At 42.8% G+C, this 24,900-nt stretch overlaps 1 protein-coding gene across 1 annotated transcript; it reads right to left on the reverse strand.

Moving 5' to 3' along the window:
• Positions 1-641: 641 nt before the first annotated feature.
• On the reverse strand, positions 642-24,900 carry spire2 (spire-type actin nucleation factor 2). The gene is made up of 15 exons (XM_080761270.1): positions 24,541-24,900; positions 19,742-19,785; positions 18,738-19,115; positions 18,139-18,219; positions 17,880-18,044; positions 15,501-15,587; positions 15,109-15,226; positions 13,605-13,765; positions 12,998-13,226; positions 10,890-11,002; positions 8,384-8,521; positions 8,032-8,099; positions 7,351-7,378; positions 5,849-5,946; positions 642-1,834 (listed from the first exon to the last, which is right to left on the reverse strand). The coding sequence occupies exons 1-15, from the start codon at positions 24,833-24,835 to the stop codon at positions 1,423-1,425; spliced, it is 2,415 nt and encodes an 804-aa protein (XP_080617396.1). The 5' UTR covers positions 24,836-24,900; the 3' UTR covers positions 642-1,422.

Here is a 24,900-nt window from a genome sequence, read left to right on the forward strand (position 1 = left end):
TTATGCAGTTATAATAGATCCGCTGTGGACAAAATATGTATTTCTACATTGTCCATCAATGGACAGCTTGATTATGTCTTTTTTTGCATATTCTGGACTCTGGAGGCACTGTTAACATCAATCACCACCATTCATTCCAGCGTTTACCAATGTAAGTCACACTGCAGGGCTCATTTACTGACTTGAGACCCACTGCCTTTATTCCAATAATAGCCCTGCATTTGCCCTGCTTTTATTGCAGGCCTAGTTTAAAGTAACCTATATTATGCAATTATCATTATATCTGCTGTATCAGAATTGACCTGGACCAACAGCTGTGAGGCAGCTCACACATCCATTTCCGATATGGACAGATGCATCGACCAAGGCAAGAGGAAGGCCAGGGTGTCATGTTGCATGTATATTAAAAAAAAGGGGGAAAAAAGGAATAAAATAAACAACTCACAGGAATGGGACTGGCTCGGTTTATCGTTTATACTTTATTGCAGTAGAGTTTTACTTTGTGTTACAAAACCAGAGCAGATTGTGAATGTCCTTGGGGAGAGAGAGAGAGAGGAGGGGGGGGAGGGGGTGTCTGCTCAACTCACTTCATCACTCTGGAAACAGTAAAAAGTGCTGTCAGCTCAGTTACATCCATTACATTCACAGTGTCACTTCTATACTCCCTCATCGAGGTGCACTATTAATGACTTACCAAGCGCCTTTCGGAAATGATCGATATAATAGATCAACCTTGATATGCAGCAGCCACTCAACATTATTCAGAACAATTAAAAGAAAAGAAAAAACCATCTCATTTAGACGTGGAACACATTATGCGTTGTTGTTGTTATACCTTTAAAGTTTCAAGCCAGGAACACCTCTGTGTGTAGTTCCACAAAACCTAGGTCAGGATTTAGATGGCATTTTTAGTATCTAAAATGGGTTAGGTCTAAATGGGTTAAAGTGGTGTTTTCAATAAGCATACACTTTGTTCTTTTGGTGTCCTCAAGATTGAATGGAATACATTCATAAAAAAAACCAAGGCAACCACAGAGAGCAAGAAGCTCAGCCATTATGGTACTGCAACTCTTCTCCCACATTTCCCTCCCCTTCCCTCAGATGTCCTCTCTTTCCATCTCCCTTCACGCCACCTCTTTTTTACAGCTGTGCGCATCGGGAGCAACATCATGATGAAGGCCGAACCATTTTCCACCCATTAACCTTTCTAATGACTGAGGGTCAGGGTCTGTAGCCTAGCAGGTGGAGGTGGAGAAGCTGCTTTACGGAGCATTTCAGCAAGAGAGGGAGGATGCTGGGGCACTTGCAAGTTGGGGAGTGAAGGTGGCGGTGGGGGGAGTGTGTTTACAACTGCTTAGCCCAAGTGCATCATGGAAGCGACACTGCTGAGCAAGTGAGGGCATATGAGCTTAGGGCTAATCATCAGTCATATAAGTTGTCCAAATCGTCCTTCGTCTTCAAAGTGGTTAGCCGTGGCGAAGATGAAGCCGACGAAACAAGCCGTTGCGAGTGAAGTGCATGGTACGGGGAGGGATGATACTGGGTCTGATGGTGTGGCTGCGGGCGAGGTGTGAGGTGAGACACAGGGGGGCACTGAGGCGGAGGTGGTAATGGGTCAGTCTTGTGGTGTGGCTGTAGTCCTTCAGTAACAGCAGCAGCTTTGCTTTCCCTCTTGGGAGTGTTGTTGTGGATGTCCAGGCTCCGGCGGCTGGACGAAATGACGTCGGCAACGAATTTGGTGCAGTCGCCGCAGACGTCCCGCAGACTACAGCCATGTGCGTACAGGTGGGGAAACTCCTCCTCCACGGAGCGACGCGTCAGGCAGCGCAGGGACCTGCAGGTGGGAGATGGAGGTGTTGTTAGTGTCCAGGGACAAGTGTACTTTTCAATAGAGATTGTAATGACAGGGTAAGAGAAGAGCTGTGTAACATGTCAATGGAAGACGTCAGCCATTTGTTCTGATAATTGGTCCTCACTAGTGCATTAGAATATGGGACTATTTTTGTCTGACTGTGGACAATTCAGAAACCTGCCTACCAGTGACATAAATCGATGAAAAATCCAAGCTAATAGAAAAAGAAGAACAAAAACTGCCCAATGATGTCACTGTTAGGCAAGTTTATATTTTTGAGGGGCTAGCCCCTCCATACTGGAAATGTTGTTAATGTTTGTTTTTAGTTAAATTTTTCTATTAAAAACGCCATTGACAATGAAGGGAAAGTGTACATCATATTGTCCCTCATTACTAACCTGACTCCGCCAGATGGGGCAGCAGAGAGGCGGAGTCAGGTTACCTCATTACATCATATTGTCTCTTTATTGTTAATGGCATTTAATGTTTGTTTTACGTCACCATTACATCACCTAATCAACATGAGTTAGACTTTAATATATTAGCGCCCCTCACTTCACACAGGTGTGATTTTTATCACTTGCTTTGGCAATGTAAACATATGTTTTCTCATGCCAATAAAGCTTTGAATTGAATTGAGACAATTTGAAGTGGACTTCTTTTTCTTATCTGCATTTTCCAGCGTTTTTGTTTTCCTTTTCCCTTCTATCTTTCTCTAAGATTCAGTTCCTCTGATGACAGGAGTTTTGACGTTGGTGATTTCATGAAGTGCATCAAATCTGAACTCTGATGAAGGCATCAGGGCCGTTTTGCTCAAAACTCTGTATTGGCCATCGTTTGGCATAATTCACATACATTTTATTTTGTTGAAGAAAGTTAAAATAAAATATAAATAGCTAAATAGTAAAATAATAAAATGAAATATAAAAGCCAACGGCAGTAGTATAATGCTTAACAGTGTTGACAGGTATCAGGCAGCTGCATATCAACAAACAAACGCTTTCTGTATCTTTCCCTCTCTCTTCGAACTGCTCCTTGTCCCCCCATCCCCCGCACCCTAACAAAGAGCCGACCGGTGCCAGATTGTTGGGTTTGATGCCGATCACGATTTTGGAAGAGTCTGACACCACCGATTGCTGATTTTTTTGTTTTGAGTACAAACATTTTTGAGAAATATTTGAAAAACGTTGATGAAAGTTTCTATACTTGAGAACATTTCACTTGAAAGCAAAAATAAAATACAACACACCGAATGTTTTTTGGCCTCTAATGACATACCTAAAGGGACGGCAGTTTGAAAGCTGTTAAAATCAGGATAAATCAGCTGCATTATAGCGACATGACTTTTTAATGACATAACGATGTCGTAAAAAGTGTCTAATAATGGCAGATAAATCTGCCAAACCAATATATCGGTCTAGCTCTATCCCAAACACACTCTGACACTCACACATAGCATAAGCAGCAAGGAGGATATTAAAAATGCCTGGGGTAATTATTGCATAAGGGCTGCTTAAAGGCCCTGGACAGGGTCCTGAATTTATTACATTAGTCCTTACCCGTTCTAATACATGAACACCAAATTAGGTACAGTGTGGGTAATGCGATGTATAGATCACATTATTGTTTGGGAGGGAATTGTTAACGGATGAGCTTGGAAAGGGCACAAGTTAATATTATTATTAAGATTATTAATATTAGTAGTGTGCAGATAATTCCATGGGGGACGTTTGTGTATTCCTGGGACTCACTGGCTGAAACACGCACGGCCCACGCAAATTGTTTTATTTTTACGTTGTTTTTTTGTGGCTTTCGCCTTTATTTTATATTTTTGAGTGGTGCAACCACTCCTACAACCAGCAATGTCCGTGTGTACCTATGTGGCCATGAGCACGAGTATATGACTATTAGTACCAGCAGGGGCGTTGTTTGCCAGAAACAGAGAGAGAGAGATAGTATTAGTGCTGCCTGTTGCCTGCTAAGAGAGAGAGAGAGAGAGAGGAGAGGAGGGGGAGTTGCAACACTCAGTTCACGCGGGTGTGATTTTTTTTATGGAGGGACAGACAGTAGGCTGACAGGAAATGGGGAGAGAGATGGGGGGGTGACATGCAGTAAAGGCCGTCGGGATCGGGAGCCGAAACCAAGGCACTGTCAGATTGGATTACCAGCCAAGGTGCCTGGACCGCTGAGCCACGGCCCAGGCCAATTGGTTTTGACATGGCAGCAGCGCCCTGGACGGCGTGTGAACAGTACAGACAACACTTGCGGGTTTGGGGACTGAAGGTGCGTTCAAAGCAGATATGTTTCCAGTTGCTTCAGTCGCTTCACTGTGGTCACTATTTTTTGTCTTATTTATACTCGCATACAATAAGTCTTCACGCAGACAATTTCTCTGTGTACATTTAACAGACTGTACGGACACTTGGACACTGACCCTGGTACGGGAGGGGGGGTTATATATGTATGTATACACAGCCATATAAAAAAATGGGGGGGGAAATGGCACATCTACTGTAAAAAAAAAATGAAATGGAAAAAAACCAGAACAAAAGTACAATAATGCTGTAAATGTTTATGTTGATCACTCTCCTCCCGGTTCTGTTGTAAACAGAATTTAAGAAAATAAAAAATAAGTGGTGGAGTATATTCTTGATATATGATGATCTAACAGATATAAAAAGTACACAGTCATTTTTTGAAGTTGGGAGTGTAACCAAATGAACCGCCGTGGTGGAATGTTAACAGTCCACTGAGTGGCGAGTGCGTCCCAATGTGTCGGCAGTGGTGGCGCTGGGCCAGACGCCAAATTGTATAGGCCACTGTTTGTTGTGGTGCGGTTGTAGCCGAGGAAGCATGACAGCATGCATTACACCGAGAACAGTGGCCTGTGAGGGGGCGGTGGTGTGATGTTGCGCGTTTTCCCATGTGAGTAGATGGGGAAATTTTTATTCACTAATGAAGTAATTATTATTATATTTTTTTTTTTTTTAATGGAATAAAGGGCTTCGTTAAGACCTCCATTTGTACGTCTCTAAATGTTATGATAAATTGAACAAGGTGGACCCTCTTGTAAACAAGTGTAATGCTTTATTGGGTCGTCCACTCTCAGTTGACAGTTTTTGTATTGAGTCCAAACTGTTAATTTGAGGGACAGAAGTACTGTATTGCTTGTGTGGGACAAGTGGAACAGGACAGGAATAGCTAATTACTTAAGTTGCTATTAAATGCCTTGATGTCATATTCAACCATAGGCCTAATTATTGCCTATCGTTTTGTTATTAAAACGCTCTGGTGTGTCACTTTTTGTTTTAAATGCTACATTTGGTCATAGGTGGTATGACCGAATTGGTACTGTAGCCTAGGGGATATTTCTCATGTTATTTTAACAGTTATTTAAACACATCTTGCAGAAAAAGAGAGAAATGTACAACTGAAAAGTCAGAATGTGGGACAGGGTCTCAATTTGTAGGACGCCTGAAAAGTCTTGGAAATGAGGGACTGTCCCACGCAAAGAGGTACATCTGGTCACCTAGCTTGAAATGTACTGTAATTCTGCAAACTGTTAATAAATACTTCAATCCATAATATTATGTGTGAAAAGTCGGAGCGATTGGTGCAGCCAGTGAGTAGCTACGACAATGTTTCAGACATTCATTCAGACAGAATTATAGTTTGATAATAACAAAACACAGTAGGTGGCAAAGACAGAAAAGAAGAGAATCGACAATGGGTAGGAGATCCCATTGGTTAACGCGAGCAAAGCACTTCCGCTTAGGTGAGCAATCAGTGTCTAGGTGCATGGGGGGAGGGACAAGAAGACTTAAATAGATTTAACCTGCACTCTCATACTGGAGTGGCATTTGCCCTTGGATTTAACTAGCAATGGATTGGTCTAACAACATTGGTCTGAGGAGCTGTCCTTTGCTCAATTCATCCTCTTTACTACAAAAATCCTTGTATTCTCCTTCTATTCATGCGCAGAAAACACAGACTTACTTGTAGACTTCACTTTTGCGTCCATGGCTCTTTGGACTGTTGTGGAAGCCCACTGTGTAGACTGGGATATGGGCCATCTTCTTTGATGGTATCTTCATCTGGAACACAATGGGAGTGCAGAACACATGATGAAATGTGACCCGGGCCCAAGCAGAGATTGCATTGAAGAGCAAAATGTAAAGGGAGAATAGGAAACCGGACAGCAAGCACAGAGGACATTTTCTACATTTAAAATTATACCATTTCACAAATGATGAGTTTACATCACAGAACCAATGGGTCACACAGGCAGAAACTACAAGCACCACACACTAGACTACAAACAAACCAAACCCACACAGTGAGTCCATAATCACAGTGCACAAAACATAATACAAATTGCACAAAAGCATCCAAGGACACAGAATGAGAAATAAAACAGAGGGACATACAGTACTACTTAATACACACAAACCACAATTATGTAACACAGCACAACAAGAGACATACAGTACAGTACAGGACTCACAGCAAACACACCACCCCCACCCCTTCAGACACAGAACAAACAGAAAGCCAAACATTCTAACAGGCCAATTCCCAAACCTACACCGCACAGAACCACACATCCACATGGTCTGAGGACTGAGGCAGCAAATCAAAATCAACAAAATGATTAACATTCACAGAAATATCTGCCAATGGAAACAAATAATATACTCAATATATTGACATAACTCATTAAAGGAATACTTCAACCCCCAAATTTACTTTTGTTCCCTCCTATCAATTACTCACTCCGTGAGAATACTTCATGAATTGGAAAAATGTTTGAGGTCCAATATTGACAAAGCAAAACTTTTACAAACATTTACAAACTCCAAAACAACTCTCAGACTCTCAGTGTATTCCACAGTGTACTGCCAAAACACTGGCATTTCACTGAAAGTTGTACTTCTAAAATTACTTCCAGTGTAAACTGGATGAGCATGTGGGGTTCAACACACAAGCCGAGTTCACATGCACGTGCTGGCTAGGCATGTGCATTGTTCGTACTTCGTACACGTGCCTGTTTAGCCCAGAAGTATTATAAACAATATAAATTTGATTCAGCGGAAAAGCAGTGTTTTGGAAGTAAGGCGGGTACGACTGGATACAAGACACTTAAGAGCTGTTTTAGAGGAGATAAAACGTTTTGCTGTTAATATTGGATTTCTTGTTTGTTTTCCGATTCGTCAAGTATTATGTAAATGTCTGGATTTCTCAATCACTGTAAAGAAATGCAACACAAACAACATTTCTCCTGGTATTAAGTAAGGCTTCAAACCGTGAATAATTGATAGAAATAAAGCAATTTTGGGGGTGAAGTATTCCATTCAGCTCATGTATTTTGGAAATGCTATTTCTTGTTCAGGCTTTGTAACTGAACAATGAGACAAATAAGCGCAGAGCACTGCAAGCATACTAAAACAATAAAATAAACTGACTATGCCACAGCACGACAGACAGATAATGCGAGTTACCTTTGCACAGCAGGACCCACAGACAGATCTGTAGGGGGAAATAAAAGGAATGAAAATACATAAGGATGAATGGTTTATTCAAAATATGGTAGAAAATAAAAATTCTGGAATAAAAATGTGGCAAATTGTAAATTGGTATATAATTTGGGATGTTAGCTATTTTAGTTCAGGACATTTGCTCAAAACAGAAGGTGCATTCCAAAGTATGTCATTTTATGTACTGTATCACGTGACATGACATGAGAGGGAGTGCTGTTATTCAGCAGTGGTTCCCTAAAGTGGGGTCTGGGGACCCCCAGGGATTCTTGGGGGAGGTCCAGGGGGTCCCCAGCTAAATGATAGTTTGGAACCAAATGGACCCTTATGGGTCTGTAACTCTTGAGTGTACAAATGGATCCAAATGGATCCGTAGACTAGTAGACTACGGACTATGCGTAGTAGACTATGCGTAGTCCGTAGACTACGCAAACTGGGGGTCCTTGAAATAAAACGGGTTGAGAATCACTACAGCCATTCTGGCATATCTTTTGAAATGGGGGTCCGTGGGCTAATTAGTGTCAATTTGGGGGTCCTTGACATGAAAACGTTTGGGAACCTCTGCTATACAGTATACTGTACTACTGTAGTAGCACAGCTGTGAAGCAGGAATAGGCATGAGGTCGAAGATAGCATCTTTTATACCTTTTACATAGTAAGCACGTTGATGGCCAAGAGAACAGGGGGAACTTGACTCTACAACAGCAACACACCTGTAAGGAGCACACACACACACACACACACACACACACACACACACACACACACACACACACACACACACACACACACACACACACACACACACACACACACACACACACACACACGATGATGTACGATGATAAGAGCGCCCCTCACTTCACACGGGTGTGATTTTTCATTAATGAAATTTCTTTAAATTTATAAAATTATGTTTAAAAAAAATAGATTTTTACTGTAGTTGTGAGAACTCCTAGAGTATCATAACACTTGGCATTGTCCATGAAGTGATTACCTTGCCTCTCCTCAGGTTATTGTAGAGCTCTTTGTTCTGAAGGTACTTCTCCATCTCCGCTTTCACCAGTACTCGGCGCACATTGATGACTTCCTCCACCGTTAAGGCAAGACTTTCCACAGGGTGGCTAAACTCCTCCTGAACATGGACGGACAATGTCTGAGAGTCACACCTTAATTGGCTTATATAATCAAGACGTTTCCCTTCATTAGATCATAGAGCCTCAGCTAATGCTAACAGTCAAATGGTTAGCTTCTTTCCTGACCACAACCATACCAAAATCACACACACACACACGATTGGCGAAGCGCCACACCATGTTTGTGCCGCATAGCCAATATCCAATATAAGTTCTACCTGACATTCATGGCTACAAGAAGGCCGTTAAAGGTCGATGTGGGCTCTCTGAAAGTTTTTAGACCCCCCCCCACTCACACCCCATGGGTGAAGTTGCCTTTTAAATCTCTATAGAAGTCAGGTCATAAGTCTAGAGGCTGGTAATTAGTAAAGGTCAGAATAAAGTGGAAGTCAGCTGCCAAATAACCAAAGGGAATATGTGGAGCAGTAAGATGTGTGGGCATGCTGTGTGCTCTAATTGAGAGTCTTTGATGTGTACAACAGATTAAATTGTATGTTGCATTAGGTCCGACTCCTACTGTATAATACTGTATACTGTAATGATCAACATTATGCCTCTCTTTCCACCTTTTAGTGAAAAACGGTCTAAAACTCCATCTATCCATCCTTTTACATGGGAAAAACCAGAGTTGTACTGTTGTACATACTGTATGTAATCATAATCTTTTGTAATATTTGAATTCAGCCTCCTGGCAGCCTCCAGTTGAGCCTCCTGGTATCCTTTAAAACAGGCCAGAAAATACACCTTTCAGCAGGCTTTTTTTTTTTTTTTTTTTTTTTGTGATATCCCTTTTAGACCTGGGGCTCTATTTTCATCCATGCTCCTAAACCCCTTAAAGGAGAATTGCATGCTAGAATGCTTTCTTATCTTTCTTACCTTTCTTGTAGTTGTTACGTCCCCACCAAAGAGGTCCAGGTGTTTTTTTGTGCAAAAACTCCTTATTGGCTATTTTTCCTACCATCAGCCCTCAATGAATTGCATTGCATTGAATGGGAATTGAATGGGGCTATGGGGTGTTATGCTAGTTCGCTTATTTCCATCGAAAGAAGTACCGGTAGTAAAGTGTGCCGCTTGGGATATTATTTACATTATGAAGAGAGGATATATACAAAGAAATTATAATTTTGAGCAATGGAAATAAGCAAACACCCCATAGCCCCATTCAATTCCCATTCAATTCAATGCAATTCATTTAGGGCTTATGGTAGGGGAAATAGCCAATAAGGAGCTTTTGCACAAAATAACACCTGGACCTCTTTGGTGGGGACGTAACAACTACAAAGAAAGGTAAGAAAGCCTTTTAGTATGGAATTCTCCTTTAACCCTAAACTACTTTGTCTTTTTTAATTTACAAATCTACAAACGTCGGCGGCGGAACGTCGGCCGAAAAGATAATGAAAAATAATTCATCTTTTGGGGCGACGTCGACCGGCGATAGGGCAATAGCCAATGAAATTCAAGCGACGCTCGCCGTTGTTCTCTAAGGTCTCCTACTGTTAAAACGTACTGCTAGAGTAAGGTTTCATCAAGGATGGTTTCATAAGGTTTCATCAAGGATGCAGCACTCTAATAGTGAAGTGCAGTTAAGGTAAAGTGCAGTACTGGCCTGGGTGGGTTTATAATTATACAATAATATGAGTGTTCAGGCAATGAGGTCTTTCTGTATGCTAATCCAGTAGTTAAAGTACTTCCACCATGGGTTATATGGCAGAATTCCAGTGAAATCTCTGCACCGTTTTGGATGGGGAAAGGAGCTTTGTAACAAACAAATGCTTATGATATTTTGTTCAACAAGACAATCTCTGCAAAATGTGAAAATCAACACTTTCTTTTCTAATCTCCGCCTGGCCGTTACGGCTGGGGTGGGGATGATGTTTTCACCCCTGTGTGTGTATGCACCGCGAAATTTCGGGCACCGCTGGACCGATCGGAAACATTGCACACATTGCCAACATACTTTTTGCTAATACTCATACAGATTCTGTCCAAAATTCACACAAATCGGTACACAATTCTCCCTTGAGTCATGTGATCATCGATCAAGATGTATCAGTCAGATTTATTTTATATGATTGCCATCCAAAAGTTTGCTGGAGGGGCCTGTTTAGTAAAATAAATTCCACAAATCATAAACGCAGTGTCCAATCCGACCCAAATTGCAATCACACATTAAGGGGTCTAGATCCAAAAGCGATTTAGCAGAAGTCATGGTCGAGGGTGTGTTTTATGTTGTATAACATATAAGATGTTACTTTCAGCTATAATCCAACTATCTACTGTCAGTCTGTTAACTAGTACAACTGTGAATGTGACAAAGCAACCAAAAAAGAACTACCGGTCATTCATCACATATGGTTTTAAACTCACCATCCATTGGCGCTTGTTGGAACTGGAGGTGGTTTCTGAACCCTCTGAGGCCTCGTTGACAGAGCTTAGAGACAGGCGAGCTGGGGACGGGGGAAGCCACGGGGGCAGAGACGCTGGAGGGGCAGAGATCGAAAAAAGTAAAGTAAAGTGGAGAAATAGTAGAAAGGGAAGAGAGCATCATCAGTTTACAAAAGAGAGAGGGTGGAGGGGGGGGGGCAGAGTAAGAGATAGCCAGCTACATAAAGAAAGTAATGGTCAGGCACGTCACCACCATTCACTGTGAGTACGTCGTGACACCCCCACTCTCACAGATAGGTGATTTCATCCCCCCCCCACTTTTTACCACCCGACTTTTTTCCACTTGGACGTCAGCAACAACTCCGTTTCTCCTATATGAAAGCCTGTTGGCTCATTTAAGATTGATTGAACAGCAACTGTGCCATTTTTGCCTACCCAAAGCATGCCTACCTGGGAATTTTGGCCGGGAATAGGCCCAAATTCGGCAGGCGGGCTGTGCCCGCGCGCATCCCCTCCCCACGCTCATCCCTCCCACCTTCAGATAACACCCCTGGTAATGGTAAAGATACAGTGGAAATCAGATGAGTGGAGGCCAGAGAGCAAATTTGGAAGCTTTGAGTCCAACATTATTTTTATCCGGCTGCATCTCAGATCTCACCCCAGAGCCTTCAGTCATCTATTTCTACACTAATGCTCCTCTCCATTATTAATCTGGTTTTAAAGGAGTGTGTCCGTCAGCCGCATCTTCTGACCTACGCCTGCAACTCAGATCACAGCGAGAGGCCGCCTCACTGCCGCGTTCAAAAGAAGAAATCAATCGAGAGATTCGAGACCATAAGAAATTAACCAGACGGGCACTGCAGGAGGTGAGGCGGTGAGGTGGTGAGGGGGGCAAGCAGGGGGCTCTAAATTATGCAACTCCTAAAAGACCACACACAGTTGAGATTGGGTGCCTCATCAATCCTGCAAATGGAAGATGCCAATTCAAGTCTTAAATGGAAAGCAAGTAACCCATCTGAGAGATCGGCGACAACTAGCAGTAGGTATACTTTGGATCAGATGTGGATGACAGCGTGCAGATTTACAGGCTTACATTTCTGGGATTAGATAGTTATGGTGTGACAGTCCTCTATTGGCAGAGTAACGAACTACAATAATAAACCACCATGTTTATCATGCCATTGCTTGAACCTCATGACAGACAACTATTACTAAATAGATGTTTGGGTCATGTTGTGTAGCAAATATTACTTGCAATAACACAGATGAATTAAGCAATATTACATGAGACGGTGTGCTTTACCGTGATTATCCTAACCTCACAGAACTGTGCCGAACCTTAACCTGAAAATGTTTTGGATGGGGGAAAAAAGATCTGAATGTAGTTGCATTCCAGTAATACGCATGTCCTTCAAATAATCCCGTTTCGGATTCCCCCTAGTGCCCACTCTTCCGAGGCCTGATGCCCACTCTGTTTCTGCTGAGATAGTCTAATGGGCACAGATGGCACACTAAATTGATCAGAATCCATCCAACACTCACAGTTCTATTACACAGCAGCAGAGTAATAGTGTAGTGCTTCTCAGCCTCTGAAACCAAGTGTTGTAAGCCGTTTACAGGCGGTGGATTGAATTTGACACACATTATGGCTCTCTATTTTACACTGTTTCAGCTCTCATCATTCGGTAATGCTCAGAGTAATCTACCAAGCACACATGCTGTATGGCTCAGGATTAAGAGGCAACCAGTGGTTGTCTGTCTGATACACATCTTCAATAGAATTATATCAAATTTACTTGGTTCTGTGAAAAATACACACATATTTTTTATATCATTCTTTTAAACATAATTTGAAGATTATGAAAAGTATTTAGACATCGAATGCAAGTTGGCAGACCTGCTGTAGTAATTTCTCCCTCTGCTGGACAAGAGCTAACATTACCACTAGGGCGAACGAAGCACAACGGAGTGTGATCTGTTCAGAACTTCTGACACATCATGTCAAAGTAGTTGCTGTTGAGTTATAGATTCATATTGAATAAAAACACACAAAGAAAACCAGAAGGAGGTCTATGTGTACACACACTGACCTCTGTGTGAAGGAGGTGGCCCTGCTCCGCTCAATGTTCGGGACCGGGTCCTCTCCGTCCTCAGTCTCACTCCCCCTCCACCTCCCAGGTGGTTTGTGTCCGTGAGCGACGAGTGCATCTCGCTGCGGAGCACAGCCACGTCGTGCTCAGAGAAGGAACGGTCCCTTTTTATCGGCGTGGGGGAACTCTCAATCCGACGTAGCTCTGCACCATCTGGGGAATCCTCTTCCTGTGTGTGTGTGTGTGTGTGTGTGTGTGTGTGTGTGTGTGTGTGTGTGTGTGTGTGTGTGGGGAGAATAGGTGAAGAAGGAAGCAGGAAGGTTTGTGTTGAAATGAAGGAGAAGAGGCATGTTTTTCTGTGTTTCGCCTTTATCCAAGGCGCTTTACATAGATTGTGCATTACATTCACCCATTCACACACCGATTGCGGCGGAAGCCATGCAAGGTACCAACCAGCACATCGGGAGCAATTTAGGGTTCAGTGTCTTGCCCAGGGACACTTCGACATGTAGACAGGAGGAGCCGGGATTCAAACCGCCGACCCATGGATCATTGCTCTACCTCCTGAGCCACAGACGCCCCTCTGTCCCTCTGTCTCCTCTCTCACCTCAAATATGTTCATCTCCTCCATCTCAGCAAGAGTAGGGGCCTTCAGGAGGATGCGAGGACGGGAAGGGGGGCGGGACCCGGACTCAGAGAGGTCGATGCAGGAAGTAGACTTGACATTGCAAGGACAAGCCTGAGCAAGGCAGGGCAGAGAGCCAAATGCTGAGGAGAGAGGCCAAAACACAACAGTGACTAAATGACTCTGATGTAACGATGCTACAAACCTAGCAAATCTTTATTTATGACAATAGTGTAATTTATGTTACCATACAGTAGAGCAATAAGAGCCCCAGCAGGAACAGTAGTAATTGAAGCCATTTGTCACATTCGTGCTTCCTTATTTTCTATTTTGTTTTAAGTCATGTGTTTCTATCCATCCCTTTAGTATGCGGAGACAGTACATTGATCTTGGTCTGAAAATAGCCAGTCAATATGCATGAAATATGATACCACCTCCACATGTACACTACTACCACGGCTCTATTGGAAAACCTCAGCAAAATGTACACAATATACAGTAAGCGGTTTAGTTATAGTATGGCCATTATATGCGTTGGTATCGATTAGACACTGCACTGTCTGAGCCATAATGTATGCGTTAATAACTTTCAGTATCCAATTTGTTTCTAGGTAGTTGAAAGCATGTTGTGAGTCGAGAAGTAACACATACAGATTGACACATACTGTGTACACACACACACACACACACACACACACACACACACACACACACACGGGGGTCATGTTGTTATGAGGGTGAGTAAACGAGGTTAGAAGAGCCAGTATGCTCTGCTCTCTGCACTTCTCCGCTGCTCGCCCCCGTAAGTTACGTTTGTTTCATATCGATTTGTATTACAGGCCGTAATACAAATCGATATGAAACAAACGTAAACATATGAATTAGATATGCCTACGTCACATCGCAGAAATCGAACGCATAGTATGTAAACTTTAACGACTGCCGCCAAATATTTATTTGTACCCAGAAACCTGGAAACACACAGAAATATAGCTACAGAAACAGCAGAAAGCGTTTAAACCAGAAGCCTATGAGAGAATTGTACTATATCATTGCTGCTCCCTATCACAAAGGACACAAAATGCTAATACTTATATGGGCACTAAAACTATTACGTATAAATGATTGTCCAGACATATGGATTGACAATTTAGCATGTTGTGCCCCACACATAATAATATTTAGTTAGGGACACGTGGGAACAATGCATTGTAACAAGAGAGGCGGGCGATTATTTGAGACGTGCAGAGAAGTGAGCACGTGAACCTCGTAACTAACACCTTTTGGTGTTAGCATTATGTTATGCTTTAGCTATTGAAACATAGCAGATCTACAAGCTCATAGTGCGCCACCGAGTGGCACGCTACGAGCTTGTAGGTCTGCTATTTTTGAAAAATGACCGACGACTGACATAGAAAACGGTCAGGATGTAGAAGACATTTTTAGAATCTGATCTCGGTCCAAAATGCGTTAATGAAGCACTTACGTCTGGAGCTATGCTGGAGCACCGGCCTTAGCTTTCTCTCCTGCTTGATCCCAGCCAGAACCTTTTCATGGAGAGATTGCTCCACCTGAGGAGGAGGGGCTAGGCATCGTTCTGAAGCCTAGGAGGAGGAGAAAATAATAACACAGCTTTAATCATGCTGAAACGTCCGATCGTTAAAGACGTGAGGGGGGAAAAAGCAGTTTCATACCGTTTTAAATAATGTTTTGAAAGAAATAATAATAATAATGATGATGATAATAAAGTGATATATCCATTTATATTGAAAAAACGGGGGTTGATATGCAATGAAATGCTGTTCATATACAGTATATAAATATACGTGTAAATACTCAAGTCAACCATGCTCAGTGCTTAAAGCCAAGACCACTCACTGGTTTGAGAGGAGGTCGAGATCGAATGAAGTCCAGGATTAACTCATGGGCACTTCTCTTCACTGTGGAGGGGATATCACCATCTACCTGAGGAAGATAAAGGGCAGATGACACTCAGAATAGAGGGTATGCGCGTGACATCATCATCAAACCCGAAAGTTATGCAGGAATGCCTACTGAGTGGCTAAAAACTACTTTCTGGCCTTGACAGCCCATGCATCCAAACAGAGAAGTCATAATTATCTGATTGCATTAAACAACATTAAACGATGTTAAACTCACTTTGCATGTTGCTTTGACACTCGATTTGCCATTCACTTTAAAGCACTTAAATAATATGAAAGCCTGATTGTTCAAAAAAAATTATTTGTGGGGATAGAGCCACAAAAACACAAAATAAATGTAAAAAGTTGAATTTTATGTTATAGGTCCTTTTAATAGTACAGGCTGCTTAGCTATAAAACCAGCACCTGTCTTCTTAGAGTTATGGTAAAGGCGTTCAAGGTGAAACACTAAATCACATGTATGCTGTAGTTACTCTTGTACTTGCCTGTAAGGCACATAAAATTGAAATGATTGGCAATTTGGTTCTTTACAATCCACACTGAAACAGGATGAAATATTCTAGACACAATCCAGCCGGTGTTTCACAAACGGAAGTCTTTTTTGGATCACACAGCAACCCAAAATGGGGCCATCGGAATCAACAACATGTATTTTTTGTGTCAAAGTACTGATTTCTTTATTAAGTAGACGTGCAATAAGCGGGATAATGAACAGCGAGGTGGAAATGATTGATTCTGCGTCACACCGTCAGGTTATATTTCTCAGTAATATTTCTCAGTAATGACCGCATCGCTGCTCACCATCACTTACTCATTGGCACACCTAAATCTAACACTATTATTATTACGTTTATTAGCTGCAGCTGTGTTGCTTACGTCAGCGTACTCTAGCCTAGCCCTACAGACTTTATTTTTTGTCTGGACCGCTGACCGGCATGCCAGCCCAAGGGAGGTTTCACAATGGATCATCTCACTAATGGATTTCTTTGGAACTCTCTATAGCTCGAACCAATGGGGCAAAAGAAAACACACTTAACGTCTTATCCACAGCATTGGAGAAATTTAAATCATGCCATTAACATTATTATGCATTTACTGTCTTGATTATTGTTATTTTCTTCTCACCTTTTTTCAACGGTTTTGTACCTGCATTTGTTTTAGTTCTTTGCTTATTGTCTCCACCAAGCCGAAGGCATGGGGAGAGAGTATGTTTTGCACTCTGTCCGTGTGTGATGTGAGTGTGTCTGTGTGTGTCTGTGTGTGTGTGTGTGTGTGTGTGTGTGTGTGTGTGTGTGTGTGTGTGTGTGTGTGTGTGTGTGTGTTGTGTGTGTATTCGTCCGTCCGTCCGTCTGTTAACAGCTAATCTCCGGCACCGTTAACCCGGTCGATGCCAAATTTTGCACACACACTCCCTGGAGGCCAACATGAACCTCTGCCCCAAATATTCCAGAACAGCCTGTTATAGTGCCACCAGGAGGCCGACTTTTGTAAAAACACATTTTTTGATATTACTCCTCCAGATTGCAGCATGCGATTTACGTGAAATCTTTCACAGACTTTTCTACTAGGCTGAGGGATATATCCCAGTCCCACCCTTTTCACATTGGCTGGGTTATAGTGCCACTAACAGGTGGATTTTTGCAAAACACATTTTTGGAACAAAATGCCTCAAATCATCCAATTGCCATCCAAGGCATACATCCAATTGCCATCCAAGGCATAAGAAGAAATGGCAGCCTTTTCACATTGGCCTATTATAGTGCCATCAGGAGGCCACAATCTCACCTGCCCTGGTGGAGACCTGTGCCCCGAGGGGGCACTTTTTATTTACTTATTTATCTTTCCTGTCTATGCTTGTTCAACCTGTGAGCCATGTGGGGTGGGGGTAGGGGAAACATTTTAACGGAAAATAAAATAAGATCTTGATCACAAAAAAAAGAGACAGATGTATTATGTTTTTGACTGACAGCATTGGTCTCTGCCTGTCGCAGTCGCAGAGCAATCATCCCATCAAGGATATGGGATGTAGTTGACAGAACGATGAACTAGGCAATCGCAGCACAATCATCCTTCCGAGATATGTAGAGAGCAGAGTACACGTCTGTGGACGTGGTCTCTTGTGAACATGCAGGTTAGTTGTCTACCTGGAGTACAACTTTGTTTATATTAGTTATGGTTATATTAGTTATTATACAGTCCAGCGATATTAATTATGTTTCGCCAAGCCTTGGCTAGCGAACAAGGTTTTAGTTCCCTTACTGTCCTAACAGTACCATTCCAGGGCTTTGAATGTGAGTTTACTTTACATTCTCACCATGACTTTGCGCAGTTGGAACTTGCGTGTTCGTATGTCTTCCATGAGCATCTCGAAAGGTGTGAGGCTGAATTCAGTCGGCAGTGGGTTGAAAGGCTGCTCTTGCACCTTCTTTAGCTTCACTCCCTGTCTCAGCTCCTTCATCAGCTGCACCCAGATTCGTGCCTACAAGGGCCATGTGTACACACACACTTTGTCATACAACTCAGCTTTTTCTCAGCATACTGTAGGTACAATTTCAGATATCGTTCTGTCTCACCCAGTCTGTGCCTTTCAACGCGTCAAGCTCAGCCGTGGCTCTGTCTTCCTGAGTTTCTTCTTTTTTAATCTTCTTCAGCATCTGAAAATATTCCAACAAAAACAATATGAGAAAAGTTCAAAAGGAGTCTCATCTCGGCACTGACGTTAATATTGACATTTCAGTCGCACAGGACCTTTCTTAAGATAACCCAATCATTAAGTGATGAGTGCTTAGCCATACAGCCATATATGGACAACGCTGAGGAAGCCGAAAAGCGTCCGTTGTCTCGTCAGAGGTAATAAAAACATGTGAAATGGATATTTATAGAACGAAAATACACATTGGATTTCTGCGACGTGACGTAGGCATATCTAATTCCTATGCTTACGTTTGTTTCATATCAATTTGTATTACGGGGGCGTGGTTTCCCTTCCGAGGCGAGTAGATGTAAAATAGTTTTAATCAAATTGTGACCCCAAGAATCGGAATTGAGATTTGTTTCGATTAAAATAAAATAAAATAAAAATAATTCTAATCGAATCGTGACCCCAAGAATCGGAATCGACTAGTGAGACAGCAGAAGATCCAACAGCCCCTGTAATAATACACCAACAAACCTCCTTGGCATCTCTGATCTTATTGAGGAAGGTCTGCAGCTCCAGAGTCTCCACAAACAGAGCCCTGCAGACTGCCTGGTAGTGCTCCGGAGCCAGGGCCGGGTTGGCCAGCCGAGACGCACACAGCACCATCACCTGCCGAAGCGTGCACACTGGCCTCACGACTCCCTGCTCCTCGTCGTCACCTTCCTCCTCCTCCTCTTGTCCACTGTAGCCCTCATCTGTCGTTCCGTTGGCGGCCGTCGCTCCGAGGCTCTGGTCACCTCCTGCCATGCGTTCGATGAGGTGCTCCAGTTGCGGGCCCAACTCCCGCTCTTCACTTTCATCCAGACCCCAGTCGAGTGCCTGGTAGATTGCCACACCCAGCGACTGCACCAGCTGGAAGGATGAAGAAACGTTAAAGATTAATGCCTTTGACTGTTGTCATTGTGGTTTTTTTTTACCATTTTTCATTTTCTCCATATTTAGTTGGCCAATTCCAAGTTCCCCCACACACATACGGTAGTCACAGTCACTGCTGATGCATTCTTGTTGGTCTTGAGGAGGCTATAGAAAGTAAGACAACCATGGCTGCCCTCCAACACAACAGCTGCTTTCTTTCACCTGATAGTGAGGAGTTTCACCAGGAGGACATAATGTAGAGGAACACACCATTCTTCTCAGTTCCACTCCCTTATTGAACAGGCCTCTGACCAACCAGAAGGAATCACTCATGCAGCAACAGAGAACGCTGCATGGGTGTTCCTCGTGAACACAGAGAATTGTGTTCGTTGGAACGTCCGGTCAAGCCCTGTAGGCGCCCTGCCTACCTACTGTATGTACCACTCGGGTGCCCCACTTTTGAATCACTTAAGAAAACACAAAAGCATAGAGGAAACTTTTACCTAAATATTACCACAAATGAGGTACAAAGGGGGAAGAAAGTCTCCTTTTAGGCTAATACTGTTCCAAGAAAACTCAGATGACTGGTATAAATAAACATAACTTGAAACAAAGAAACTCACTTGACACTCTGCAGTGGGTGGAAGGGGAGGTCCATCAGAGTCATCTACAGAAATGAGGAAGAAAGGCAGCTCATCAGTATTTGTACATGTACAGTACTAGACTAGTACTGTCTTGCAGTAGCACTTTCTTACAATAAAAACAGGAAAAACAACAGAATATATACTTCAACTGCGATTGGACATGATTCACTGCCAAATCGGCTGACAGAAACCTAACATTGCTCAGTTTATGACTGAGACGAGGCTGAGGCTCCACCTCCGATTTCCATTCTAGAGTCAATAAATCACATTTCGCACCGTACCCATATGTTATGTCCTGCAGTCACAACTCAGCCTGACAGTAATATGCCTTAGCTCAGTGTGAGGGGAGCATGTTAAAAAAGAGCTAGCTCAAAGCTCAGATGTCAGTGATGACACCCAGGAGGCCTGAAACTCCATGTTCAGCAACTCTCACTGCAGAGGAAGAGGGACCAGCAAATGGAAGGAGAAGAGAGAGACAGAGTGACAGAGACAGAGACAGAGACAGAGACAGAGACAGAGACAGAGACAGAGAGACAGACAGACAGACAGACAGACAGACAGGTGGGCCGTGGGGGTCAGGGAATAAGGCTAGATATACTGAGTGTTTGGCGCAAAAGAGTAGAGGAAACTAGAGGGATATGCCTTGGCATACTGCATCATTTCCTGTCAACAACAACGTGCTGAGACCGGGGCTCACCACAGACACAAACACAGAGCCGTGCACTGTTCCTTGGCTGAATAGGAATGCAGGTTTGATGTACAACAAAAGACACTGAAGGAGAGCAGTAACATAACTCTCTGGCCGCGTCCTGACTCCCGAGGGAGTGAAGACGTCCTCTATTCATGCGTCCTGCGGAACAGGGGAACGATGATAACATGAGCCCCCTCTGAACCTGTTGGGTGGGTTGGAATAATGGGCACAGGGTCACGGAACCAACGACACTTTGCAGTTTCCCACGGTTACTGGCTGGTAAACACAAGGGAAAATAATTATCTATGTTGTTAAGCCAAATTTATACTTCAACGTATACCAGCGTTGCATGACGAAGTATAAATTATGCTTTACACGAGAAGGGGACATTGCTGACGAGCTGTGGTTCTTGGAGATGTGTTTTAACAACAGCACACATTCATCTCCCCTAATATGAATGTGTGCTAATAATTAAGGATGGATGACCTTGCAGATTATCTCTCTTAAGAAGTTTAAAGAGAAGTAATTCAGTAATTCTTCACTGTCCAGCTGAATACTCCTCTATCTTGCATGTACTAGCTAACTAGCATATACTGTAAGTGCCTGTTTGATAGTAATGAGTTATCTCTTCTTAGTCATTACCTGAAAAGACAAGCCATTCTCTCATTGTTGAAGAAAACAGAGCCTCAGACTTCCAGTATTTATTTATGCCATTGATAACCTTGTCCTTTCCGCCATTGGCCTTGACCTTATTATTCAGCAAGTGAAAGTTATTTTTGTTGGAAAGTGTTGTATACAATACAATGTTGGTATTTCAATGAGACAGATTGTTTAATCATTGTCAGAAGGTAGCACTTGGTCACCTTTTAAAGAGTGGCTAATCTGGCAATATGAAGGAACACCTGTAGTCAGGGGCAACCACATAACTTCACACTCACATTCGTGTGAAGTGAGGGGTGCTCTTATCGTCATACATCATCATACATTTTTATTACATTCCGTGCTCAGCCAATCAAATCAACACTATGGGGTACACAGACTACACACAGACACACAAATCTGGGCATAGGAGGGGCAAAATCCTGTATGTTGTAGATAATTCTGAATGTTTTTCAGGTTTAGTTTTGCTGAAGTATAAATTAGGCTTCTGTTAAAGAAGGGCTGATGGCTAATGAGGAAAATGTGGGAGAAATAGAGCCTACCAGTGAGAGAGACCCTGATTTTAACATGCAATGACAATCAGAGCACAAAAATCACACCCATGTGAAGTGAGGGGCGCTAACATGTCGATTTGCTCAGACACATACTGTATGACGTAAATTCTCCATTCGTTGTTAATGGCATTTAATGTTTGTGTTCTGAATAAATCTGAATAAAAAGCTGAATATAGGAGGGGCGCTGTGCTGCAGTCTTCTGAAGCTGAGAAGGTTTATCAGAAGCGAGTCAACTTGAAAAAGAATCACACTGGAATTATTGCTACAGTACTTGACATTCACATGAAAAGAGAATCATCTAAATGTGAAAACATCCAGTATGCTCTGTTGATTCTAAGATCGTTTTGTTCATCTGTAGGTCCAGTGGTCTCCACACACACACACACACACACACACACACACACACACAACTACCAGAGGAGACTGTGAAGTGCCAATCAGACGTACAGTAGTGTGTTTGGTAAAACAGTCTTCTCTGTTAGAGCCTCCCATCACTGGAACAGTCTCCCTACAGAAGTAAGAGAGACCTCTAACTATCTGACCTTCAAATTTAACCTGAAATGGTGGCTAAAAACAATTCAAATCTGTAATCATGAGTAACTATCAGCACTATTTAGTATTCATCTCCTGTGTCATTTTTCACTTCACTTTGCTTGTTCTGTCCCCTGTACCATGTTGATCTGTTCCTGTATTGTACTGTATTGTATTTTGTTTTTGTATGGATATAGTGTTGGGTGCTTGCACATATGCACACATGGCATCAACGCATGGTGTTGTGTGCAGGCACACTATACACTCTGTCTTTCTTTTATCTGTATTGTATTGTGTTTTTGTATGGATATAGTGTTGGGTGCTTGCACATAATTATGCACACATGGCATCAACGCATGGTGTCGTGTGCTGGCACACTATACACTCTGTCTTTCTGTCTTTCTTTCTTCATTCATTCCCTGTAATTCTACTTGGCTTATAATTTAACTCAAATGTTAATGTTACAGGGACAGAGCCCTGACGCCAATCTAGGCTCTAAGAGTTGTCTGACTGAAATGAAATTATTGTTATAGTAGCTGTTTATTGTTGCCATCTGGCTAATTACATCTCACCATAACTTGCAAATAGCATAATATGTATCAGTTATTGGTCAGTAAAAGACAGTAAATTGCCCTCTTGTAAGTAAGCAGTATGAATAACTATAATTAGGCTACAACATACTGTAGGCCTACCAATAACAAACATATCGGTTTGTAGGCTATACTACACAGTACCAGTAAGACGCCTGAAGGCGAGAAGCGTGCACGCATCTGCCTGGGTGACAGCAGACTGCTGGGTGAGTGCTGGCGCTTTGGAATGGGGGATCAGATCAACATATATGCCTGGGTGACAGCAGACTGCTGGGCAAGCACTGGCACTTTGGCATGGGGGTCAGATCAACATATGGAATAAATTCTGTACTGGCCATATATGGAGTGAGTCTTGAGTATACAGGGTTTGATGAGGTGACTCGGTGAGATCAACATGTGGAATGTCAGAACAGGTCAGCTCCATATATGGAGATCTAAGGGTGGCAGCGGGGCAGTATCTGGAGTGTACAGGGTTTGATGAGGGCCCAGGTAGGGCCCAGGTAGGGCCGGGCCTTAATTTTCAGGCCTGGCTGGTGGGCACAGCTACACTAATAACTTTGGGGCAGGCCCATCTAGAGTTTAACAAAATCACACCTGTGTGAAGTGAGGGGCGCTAATATATTAACGTCTAACTCATGTTGATTATGGTGATGTAATGGTGATGTAAAACAAACAGTGCAAACACAAACATTAAATGGAGTTTACAAAACAAACATTGAACTAAAGACAAACATTAAACCTGTGTATAGGAGGGGTTAGCACCCCTCAAAAAGGGAAACATCGAAGAGGAAGGATGGAAGGGGAAGGATCAACGTATGAAATGACAGAACAGGTCAGCTCCATATATGGATATCTAAGGGTATGACTAGGTTTGAGGTCAGATGTAGAGTTGCTGGCCAATATTGATGACATCAGGGATCTCCATATATGGGCTTAATATTGATGACATGATGTCACGGGGCATGACCACCATATGAATTTCATAATTCATATAGTAAATGCGACATGCGGTTGCAACAAACAAATCATGATGGTGAGGTGATATGAGCCTGGTCTGCTTTTATTATGGGTCACCAGATAGTAACCAAAGTTTGTTTCTCTTTGGTTACTATCTGAAGTGGACTGTCCAAAGCCCACTTGATGGGTTATAAACATCATAATAGCCTCTAGTATCTTGGGGATATGCAATAAAAGTCAACGCATAATGGTTATTGCTCTCATTTTAAAAACTTCACCCAAACAATACACAAATGCTTCATAATTGGAATGTTTGGGTTGTAGCCCGTCTTCATCATGCCTTCTCTGCACATTATATGTATAACCAGAAACTAAATCAAGTCTGACACGTCCATGTTGAAACGGGTTATTCTGGAGTACAGGGGGCATTTACTATGCAGGTATTTTCAGGATCAAGATTGTGTATAATCAATCATGGACTTCCTCTTACTGTAGGTCTAAACGCTGACCAGAACCAAGAGGAAAGCCGTCTTCTATACTAATTAATAATTAATCAGTTACTGACATAGCTATAAATCCAAGTGCAGGCCTGTACTGTACCTGTCCGGAGTGCGACAAATCATTAAGTAAGTGGGTAGATCAATCAAATCATAACTATTTAATACATGCAGGCAGGCTAATTAAATTAAATTAACAACTCAAATAGGCAGTGTGATTTAACTATGAATGAATTCCAGGCACGTCGGTGGACGGAACAGTATAAAGAGAAGTTGGGGGTGAAGTAAACAGTCTTACCGTTGTGTAACGACACAGTGCCGTCTCTGTGGAGGAAGATAGAGGACGGGTCCTTCACCCGGCAGACCCTGCTGCCGGTGGCCGGCGGGCGCGGCACTCTCAGCGCTCTGCAGCACTGATAGCACACCGCCCATGCTTGCTCCTCGTTTATAGGCTGGTCGTAGGATTTCAGCACCTCTTCCAGAGACAGTTCCCGGGGGTCGCCGGTGAGATCTCGGGCCTCTGCTCGGTCTGTGGTGGGAGCGGACACCCGTGAATCTCCATCCTTGACGCATCTGTTTGTTGATCTAGCCATAGCTGTTGCGATGCCCCGGAACCCATTCTTCAATCCGAAGGCACTGTGGCCATTGTCCGCTGACT

The sequence above is a fragment of the Protomyctophum bolini genome (assembly GCF_963924005.1).
Source record: "Protomyctophum bolini genome assembly, chromosome: 4".
In the NCBI taxonomy this organism is placed as follows: domain Eukaryota; kingdom Metazoa; phylum Chordata; class Actinopteri; order Myctophiformes; family Myctophidae; genus Protomyctophum; species Protomyctophum bolini.

What these genes read in the sequence shown, in the direction of transcription:
- spire2 (XM_080761270.1), bottom strand. Translation starts at nt 24,835, where the DNA reads ATGGCTAGATCAACAAACAGATGCGTCAAGGATGGAGATTCACGGGTG. An exon ending in CGTTGAAAGGCACAGACTGG is followed by an intron (nt 18,045 to 18,138) that starts GTGAGACAGAAC and finishes TGGCCCTTGTAG; the next exon opens with GCACGAATCTGGGTGCAGCT. An exon ending in ATAACCTGAGGAGAGGCAAG is followed by an intron (nt 8,100 to 8,383) that starts GTAATCACTTCA and finishes TGCTCCTTACAG; the next exon opens with GTGTGTTGCTGTTGTAGAGT.